Genomic DNA, 10305 nt, shown 5'->3' on the forward strand with positions numbered 1-10305 from the left:
GCTGTATAAGGCAATTCTGCACTTGGAGCATTTTATCTAATTATGGATGGAGGCTACACCAAAAAAGACACTGAGATTCTTGAAAAGTACTAAGACAGAGTAAACGGACTTAGTCATATTGGCTATATGATGGCAGAATTCGAATATGTGGACTGCAGAACTTACAGCTAGGTATCTCAAGTCTAATGGGATCTGGAAGGGGAGAGTAAAATGAGTGAAGGTTAAAATTTCACATTGTTAGTTTGAATTTATGCTTCCTGGTCATAGCCATTTGCCAGTTTGCTTTAAAAAGGTTGAAATTGGGTTCAAGGATTTTGCTCGTATATCTTGCAAAAGTTAACAAAAGAAACAGCCCCTTTTTAAATTAACAAAATAAACTGTGAAAAAGCATTCACTAAAAATTCTTTCATCTAGGTGAGATTTGAATCCAGTCGAAAATATGAAGCTCTGTCCAGGCGTTGCACACTACACTTGCCCAGTTCATCTGTCCTTTTGGTGATACTTATAGGTTACTCTCTCTCTGAGAAAATGTTGAAATGTCGACTGCTTCTCATTTCCAGACACAATCCGAAATAGCACATTAATCGCGTTGAAACAGTTATTTTCCCTGAAAATTTCTATTTTCTGCTGGAATTGTCTTCACAATTTTATACTTGATTCCATATTGTGATTTGTTACTCAGAAGCTTAATATTTCTGCCAGTGATTGGCCCGATTCCATTCTACCAGGTTCTCTCCATGGCAGCGGATTATTATTACATTATCTCTGTGTCACTGATCATGAAATTTTACTCTCCCAACACGTTTGGTATCTGAGTTCAATTGAATTCAGTAATCCTGATCAGGCTGCTCTATTTTAAAAGCGCTATATTTCAATAATCAGAAGAGTGTTTATTTGTATTTGCATTGGGTATTTGATCTATTCTACACCGTTTCAGTTCAATTTGCTAAGTGTAAACTGGAACATACCGCAACATTTGCCCACCAGTGTAATTATATGATGTACACTAAAATGTATTATTGTAAAATAAATATGTGACTTAATTTTTTTTCTACTTTACAGGAAATGGAAACTATTGTTTGCACCAACATGAAATGATTATCCACTTGAAATTTTCAACCAAAGTAGATGTTATTTTCTTTGCTGCATTAATGCATATAATACAGTTCAAAGGTAGACTAAATCCTGCAGCTCCTAGTTAAAAATTAATTAAATAAAGGCATCCACTCCTAATGTAAGTACAATCAAGGGAGAGAGACAAAGAGAGAGAGAGAGAGAGAGAGAGAGAGAGAGAGAGAGAGAGAGAGAGAGAGAAAGAGAGAGAGAGAGAGAGAGAGTCAACATGAATGCGAATAATCGTTCTCTTGTTGGCTGTAACGACTGTAATTCGATACCGAAAAGAAGCTTTGATATTAATCTCATGTCTTCACCTCTAGAGGAACTGGAGCTCCTCTTTATTTCTAACGATAGCATACTTTTCAAGGAACTTGCTAACGAATCGATAAATAAGTCGATCCTGCTGTCTTTTACTACTTCAGGAGTGTCCTTCCTATCAGCTCTCGGGACAGCTTTTCTTTTGGGATTCATCATCATAAGTACAATCTTTGGAAACGTTCTCGTCATTTTATCAGTATTTACCTATCGTCCTTTGCGAAATGTTCAAAACATGTTTATAGTCTCTCTGGCAGTGGCTGATATTACTGTTGCAGTGTTGGTTATGCCTCTGAATGTTGCTTACTCATTAATGGAAAAGTGGGTGTTTGGGCTCGTACTTTGCGAAATGTGGCTCACTTGTGATGTTTTATGTTGTACCGCATCAATTCTTAATCTGTGTGCTATAGCCTTAGACCGATATTGGGCAATTCATGATCCAATTAACTATGCCCGCAAGAGAACACTGCAGAGGGTATTGCTCATGATCGCGCTAGTCTGGACGATTAGCACTCTTATATCAGTGCCACCGCTCATTGGATGGAATGACTGGCCAGAAACTTTCACTGAAATAACTCCGTGCCAACTAACTGAAGAACGTGGCTATGTGCTCTATTCCGCGAGTGGCTCATTCTTTATGCCGTTACTTATTATGACTATCGTCTATGCTAAAATATTCCAGGCTGCCAAACGGAGACTGCGCGTTAAAGCCAAGGCTGCAGGGGAGTTAGTCACGAGAAATAGTGATTCTCAGGGTATACAACTCAGGTCCCTGAACTCCAGTCGCAATAAGAAGGAGGAGGAAGTTCCTTCTGCAACAGTTGCGCTGATTTCGTCGACAACCAAAATGATTGATATAAAGACATTTGCAGAATACGGTGATGACACATCAACATGCTCTGTTGCCATGGAAGACGGCCAACAGAACAATGCTCCTACAAACACAGTGAGGCAATACATGGAAGGGAAACAGCGAATCTCTCTTTCGAAAGAACGGCGAGCGGCGCGTGTCCTTGGAATAGTCATGGGCGTGTTTGTGTTGTGCTGGTTGCCATTTTTTCTGATGTATGTCGTCCTCCCTTTCTGTCAAGATTGCTACATATCGCCTCGGATGATCAGTTTCATTACATGGCTTGGTTACATTAATTCTGCGCTCAATCCAGTCATCTATACAATATTTAATCTTGATTTTCGGAAGGCTTTCCAGAAATTGCTCTGTAACAAAAGATAGAGATCATCAACTATAAATCAACGATTGTGTAATTTTTGAATTATCAGTCTCTAAAAGAAAGATTTAATGTCATGAAAACAGTAAATCTTGCTAAATTACACAGTATACTAAAGTACAAAAGCTTATAAAATATTCCAATAAATTCTTTTAAACGAGTGTGCGTATATATTTTTAAATAGTGTTTCTCCTTTCCAATGTATATATACACTCACTGTGCTGCGACTTTATTAGGTACACCTACCTAGTAGCGTTTTGAGCCTCCTTTAGCCTTCCAAACAGCCTGAATTCGTCTAGGCATGGATTGAACAAGATGCTGAAAACGTTGTGCAGAAATGAAGTACCATGCAGATATGAGTCTGTCACGCAGTTCCTTGAGATTCGACGGAGGTGTAGGCTTGCAGCGATCAGCCCTTTCCAGCTCATCCCAAATATGTTCAATAGGATTGAGATCCACGGACTGAACGGGCCACTACAACAAAGAAAAGTCATTGTCATGTTTTTTCTGGAATCATTCCATAATGATTCCGGCTTTATGCACCGGCGCATTATCCTGCTGGAAGTCACCATCTGACTGAGGATAAACTGTCAACATGAACGGATGCACTTGGTCAGCAACGATGTGGCATTCAGACGTGAATCTATGGGTATCAATGGACCTAACGTGTGCCAAGAAAACATTCCCCACACCATAACACTGCCCCCACCACCTTGCACAGTAGTCGTCAGACGTGACGGGTCCATGGATTCATGTTGTTTTCGCCAAATTCTGAGCGATCCATCAATATGATGCACCAGTAACTTCGACTCGTCAGACCAAGCAACTGTTTTCGAATCCTCGATAGTCCAATGCTGGTGTTGCTGTGTCCACAGGACGCGTGCTCTCTTGTTCTTCATTGATAACAAAGGTACGCGATGTGGCCGTCGGCTGTTGTAGCCCATTCCCGACAAAGTGCGGCTAGTGGTTCGTTGCGATATTTTGTTCTGCGCACCAAGGTTGTATTCTGACGTGATGTGCGACACTATGGCTGTCTGTTTGCTTCAATTCTAGCCATCCTCCTCTGACCTCTCTCATCAACAAGCGATTTTCTTCCACAGGAATGCCGTTGAGAGGATGTTTTCTGTTCGTTGCACCATTCTCGATATACCCTTGAAACTGTGCTGCGTAAAAAGATCAGGAGAACTGCCGTTTCAGAGATGCTTTGTCCAGCATGTCTTCCACCTACCTACTGCCATGCCACGTTCGAAGTCCGTTAGATCACTCCTTTTTCCCATTCTTGCTACGGTTTGTACTCTTAACTGATTAGAAAGGTTGTTCTGCTGCAATTATATAAGTGGCATCACGGTGTATATATATATATAATAAGAGAATAATAGTATTAAGAAGCTAAGTAATCATAAAGGGTGGAGAGTTACAGTACGAAAAGGAAGATAACGATGATTATGGATCAAGGACACTGCGTTAGAAAAACGTACTCTACAGCCATAATGTGTATGTATACCCTACAGCCATAATATATATATATATATACCTTACAGCCATAATATTTATATATATATATATCCTACAGCCATAATATATATATATATATATACTTAACTTATTTATACATTATTATTGTTAAATGATGGTACTACTTGGGAGCATCAGGTTTGTAGTGACCCAAACCTACCTGCTAGTTATAGCATTAGCATTAGTAGAGGCATACGATGCAAGAAAAAAGCTTATGCAGCATCAGCCAAAAAAAAAAAAAAAAAAAAAAAAAACACTTCCACTTCACCGAAATACGTTCGTTCGAAATACCTGTCCAGCTAAGCCTTAAATTTATTTAGACTATCAACTTCCAAGACAAGGCATGGAAGTCTGTTCCACCAACGAACTACCCGCTGGCAAAAAGGCAAATTTTCTCACGCCTATCCTACATGACTTTCCTCAATTTGAATTTATGCCCTCTCAGGTGATTATTCTGAGCAAGAGGAAGACTCCCATCGGCATTGAGCATGCTCAAACCATTCAAGGCTTTATACACCTCTATCAGATCACCTCGCCGGTGCCTAGTCTCCAGACACTGTAATTTGCAAAACATAAGCCTTTCTTCGTAAGAGCAACCCTTTCTTCCATTCACTAATCTTGTTGCCCTTCTCTGTACTCGTTCCAGCAGCTCTACATCCTTCCTGAACATTGCCTTATACAAGGGAAAAATCACATTCTTATCCCTGCTACAAAAATTCCTGTATATCATTGACAAGACACCATGAGCTACTCTTGCAGCCCGTCTGCACTGCTCAGAGAACTTCATATCTGCCTGCACAATTACTCCCAGGTCCTTTTCATTATCTACCACTGTCAGTGTAGTATCACAGAGTTGATACATTGCCCTGGGGTTGCTGTTTCCCATATGTAGTATTTTACATTTGTCAATGTTAAACTTCATTTGCCACCTCTCAGCCCATCTGCTCAAGCTTTCCAGATTCTGTTGCAGCAGCATAGTGTCAGTAGTGTCCTTGACAACCCTGCCAACCTTTGTATCGTCTGCAAACTTGGACATTTAGCTTGATATACCATCATCAATATCATTTATAAATACAGAAAACAATAATGGACCCAACACTGAACCCCGAGGGACTCCACTAATAACATTAATCCACGATGAGCAGTGTCCATTGATTACCACTCTCTGTCTTCTGCCATTCAACCATCCCTTTATCCATAGCAGCAATTTGCCTCCAATGCCACACTTCTCCAATTTGTGCAGCAGTCTTCCATGTGCAACAGTATCAAAAGCCTTTCTAAGATCCAAGTATATAATATCAAAGTTATTCCCTACATCCAGTTCTTTTGTGACTGCATCATAGTATCCAATCAAATTGTTCAGGCAAGACTTGCCCTTAACAAAACCATGCTGTGTCCGAGCTATAACTGAAGTCTTGTCTAGATAATCCTGCAGTGCTTCTTTAACCAGTGCCTCCATTAATTTTCCTGGAACAGAAGTTAAACTCACAGGTCTATAATTACTTGTCAGCCCAAATTCCTCCTTTGTGAATTGAGATCACATTTGTACATCTCCAGTATGCGGGTACCTCCGCTGAGTCCAAGGAAGCTCTCATAATTATGGCTAAGGGTTTGCTTACTTCCTTTGCTGCCTCCTTTAATATAACTGGATAGATCCCATCCACCCCAGGTGCCTTTCTTGTATTTATCTTGAACAATTTCTCCTCCACTTTACTCTCAGTTATTACAAGATTCTCTAGCTTACTGCCAGAGTTGAATTCACCTCAGGCATTCCCCTCGCTGAATAACCCCTCATGTGTGAATGTCGATGCAAAATATTCATTTCGTTTGTTAGCTGCCTGAGCTGGATCATCAACAGTTGACCCATCGATATCAAGTGGACCAATATGATTCATCCCCTTCCTTCTAGAGTTTACATAAGTAAAGAACTATTTACATCCCTTGCTAAGGATTTCTCGTAATGTGCCTTTGCCTGCCTAACCTCCTTTTTAACTGTGTTACAGATCAACTTGTATCTATCACAGGCTTCTGTGTCACGTATTAATTTATATGTATCCCATGCATTTTTCTTCTCTGCCATAAGTCCCATTAGTACATCTGACATCCATTTAGGCCTAAACTTTGAACAATATTTCTTAGTTGATATGTAAAGCCTAGTAGCTTCCAAGATAAGTTCTTTGAATGCTTCCCATTTTGAATTTGCTGTTGGTAACATCTTCAGTTGTTCCCGCTGTATAGAATTATACAGCAATAACCCTTCCCTTTACCCCTGATGATAGTTACCTCTTTGAGTAAATCCCACTTCAGCACACTGTGATCACTGCCACCTAGTGGTTCCTTTATCTGCAAATTCGTAATGCATGAAGAATCACTACTGATAATGAAATCAAGAGTATTACTCCCTCTAGTTGCCTCCCGAACATGCTGATGTAGAAAACAATCATCCAATAAATCCACAAAAGCCTTGCTAGTGTGTGAGTGACCAACTCACAAATTCCAGTCAATATCTGGGAAATTAAAATCCCCAAATATAAGACTCTCTGATGCACTGGCCCACTCTATTTCCCTGTACAGTTTCTTATTATACTCATTCGAGTCATTAGGCCTATAGATCACTCCTACTCTCATTTTGATCTCCCAATGTCACACCAAACTGACTCGACACTGCGCTGTCCAGCGATATCGACGGGCTTCATTTTCTTGGATTTTATGTGTTTCTTATCTAATAGCATAACCCCTCCTCCATTCCTATCCTGTCTATCCTATCTGTAGACGTTGTACTCCCGAAATTCCAGTTCTGCATTCCTTATTTCTGTGTGACACCACGTCTCTGATATCCCAACAATATCCGCCTTTGATGCCTTGAGCAATACCTCAAATTCATCAAATTTATTTACCAAACTCCTAGCATTGGTGTACACGCAAGTATATATGCACCTGTTTCTATTCTTAGCTACCCTAACACAACCCATGTGTTTACTTGTACCGCAATGACTACCAGTAGTCTCTGAAATATCCTGCATCTTGTTTTTCAGGCATCTGCTAATTCCAATAGAAGCAGTGCAAGAATCATTTTCACCTCTGCCAGTGGCTACTGTTAATCTATTAGTCCTTGTATCCCCCCAAGCTAGCAGTTTTCCGACCTACCTAACACTGCCTCGAAAGCATCAGCAAATATTCTTGCACCCTTTCTATTTAAGTGTATCCCATCCCAGTAGAAGCAGTCTTAACAAGTACAGTCCAGGCTGAAAAAAATTCTACCCCTTGACCCTTGCACAATCTTTCCAGGGCCGAATTCATCGACAAGGCTCTCATCATATACTCCCTCCTATTGTGTCTGCGCAGAATTGCAGACACTTTAAAATTCAACCCTAATTCACGGCTTTTTTTCAACAGTGACCTGTACTTGTTAAGTAATTCTGCCGGTCTCCTACTCTTGATATCATTAGTGCCAACGTGTACAACTATATCACCTTTTGTGCCCTTAAAATTATATATAAATCTAGCCCTGGTATTCATAGCTTTATATATAAAATTATGATACATATATTAAAACAACAAAAATAATGAAATTTTAAAGAAAGCTGGAGAAATTAGCAAACTTTAGTGAAAATTAACATTGTTCCTCATGGCCATAACTCTGCTACTTCCGCACAGACTTTGAGCAGACATATAGCCATACTAGAGGAATGTATTACACATATCCGTTTCTGTAATCTATATACCGGTTTTTCTAGGTGGATAATTTGTAATTATAAGAGTAATCTTATTCATGTACTTAATTGTAAATAAACAGGGTGGTTTACGTATATTATAGCAAACTGTGATAGGAGATTCAAAGCTGTACGGGTATGTAACAGATTGATATATCATAGTATCTCACCTCCATGTCCTGCGGTAGTGAGTCCGAAAATGTTCCAATTTCCCGCCAATTTCAGATTTTATGTAGGCGTGGTTTATTGCGCAGACGTACCAGGTTTTATCCGTGGCGTGATAGTTAACCTTACCGTAGGCAAAATCTCATGCTTGGGCGTGGGCTGGTGTTGATCGTAATTTAAAGCTTGGTGTATTATTGTGGGAAGCAGATATAATATGATATTAAACCAGGCTAAATATGTTAGAAATAAGTGGTAATAATTGACATGGTAGTTATCCAGAGGGTGTGGACTGGCAACGCTTTTCTAAGGCATGACAGCCGTGTATATGCCCTTGGGGATAACTATTTACAAATATATACAGCCTCTTTCATTGTGAATATTAACCCCGTGGTTCCGTGCTTGTTAATAAATCTCTATTTGGTGGAAATGCAATATACTTGTATGGTGATGATGACCTGTATATTTACATTTATGGTGTTAATAACTCTGCTAGTGGAGAATTTTGTTTTTGGTCATCCAGGTACCATGTGAATAGATGTCGAGCCACACCTATGCGCAATTAACCTGGGGTTCAAAAGGGAGCCAAATTATAGCTCTAATAGTTTATGTTTATGTTCATCGTTTATGTTCCGTGTAAAAGATTTTTCCATGATACTATTAGATTCAGAGACATCATGACACATCAACATGACCACAAGATATACAATTTAAAAAGAATTAAACAAAATATCAAAAACCTACAAAATAAGTTCATTATCACCAATATAGACAAAGCGTGATTCGTAAGTTGAACAACTTCAGCATGATTTGTAAGAGATTCTATATAGACACCTTAAAACAGGAATTGGACTACAGTGACACTTATAAGTTCATCAGCCCCACCCCTAACATAATCACTAAAAAACTAATAGCATTACACAAGAAAATTAAATTAAAAATGGAAAACATCATATCTCCATACATTTACTGGATTTCCAAATTCCTCAAAGACCCTACAGGGAAAAGGTTCATCACCACATGCAGAAACAGATACGTTTGTCTAGCAAAATAATGGAATCCAAATTAAATATATTAACCAGCAATCTCACAAACAAAATTCATCTCCAATAACAGGCGGTACATTGAATACATTAGAAACAACCATATTAACAAAGTAATCACATATGACTTCAAAAACTAGCATATCTCATTACAATTTGATAAAAGTACTATCTGAATATTACATAGAATATAAAGATAAACTAGAATGTAATAAACAGTGCTGGATAGACCTTATCAACATTAATATGCAAAATAACTACATACAGATGGGTAATAGCATCTATGTGCAAATAAGAGGCGAGGCTATGGGTTCAAGTAGCTCACGCTCCATAGCAAACCTCTATTTGCACTTTTATGAAAATAATTTTAAAGAAGACATCACATACTACAGGTACACTGACGATGTACTAGCCATCAACCAAACAGATTTCGACAACATGGCTAAAAAATTCTATCCCGAAGAACTGACTATAGACAGAACCAACATAGAAAGCAACCTACAAGCCACCTACCTAGATAGCCAAATCACATTAACAAATGACTTTGTATACACCAAACACTACGATAAAAGAGACCGGTTTGGCTTCCCATCAATTAAATTAACTAACTGGGAAACTAAATTAGCCAAAAATAGACATGGAAACGTTATCAAAAACCAAACAAACAGAATTATACATATATGAAATAGCCCAGAAAGCATTATAGCAGCTTTAATAAAACTGAAAAATACCCTCATCAAAAACAATATACCTGACAATTACATCAGACACCATATAAACGCAGCCGCACAAGCTAAACTCGTACAGAAACCAGCTAACATTAGTCCTAATAGTTTCATGGAAAAAAATCTTTTACATGGAACATAAACGCTCCTATTAGAGCTATAATTTAGATCCCTTTTGAACTCCAGGTTAATTGCGCACAGGTGTGGCTCGACACCTATCCGCACGGTACCTGGATCTGGTCCTATGCTTCCCTCACTAACATCAAAAAATTCATACATGACTGATCTCGAGATCAGTCATGTATGCTAACCTTGGTAGCACCCCTTGGAATCAGTTGCTCATTACAGGAAATCTGCGTAATCTCTGTAAACTCCTCACCGATCGCTTTGACGCTCCAAATGTTCATAATCTAGTTGCAGGTCCTAGGCTTTCCCGCGTCCTTTGCAATAGTTCATGGATTCCCCTAAGAAGCTTATTACAGAATTTAAC

At 39.0% G+C, this 10305-nt stretch overlaps 1 protein-coding gene across 1 annotated transcript; it reads left to right on the top strand.

The window, feature by feature from the left end:
• Positions 1–1342: 1342 nt before the first annotated feature.
• On the top strand, positions 1343–2662 carry LOC150083162 (putative G protein-coupled receptor No18). The gene has a single exon (XM_090378411.1). The coding sequence runs from the start codon at positions 1343–1345 to the stop codon at positions 2660–2662; it is 1320 nt and encodes a 439-aa protein (XP_090234537.1).
• Positions 2663–10305: the final 7643 nt, after the last annotated feature.

This window comes from Mastigoproctus giganteus, chromosome 7 (genome assembly GCF_048544385.1).
Source record: "Mastigoproctus giganteus isolate SK-2022 chromosome 7, ASM4854438v1, whole genome shotgun sequence".
NCBI lineage: Eukaryota > Metazoa > Arthropoda > Arachnida > Uropygi > Thelyphonidae > Mastigoproctus > Mastigoproctus giganteus.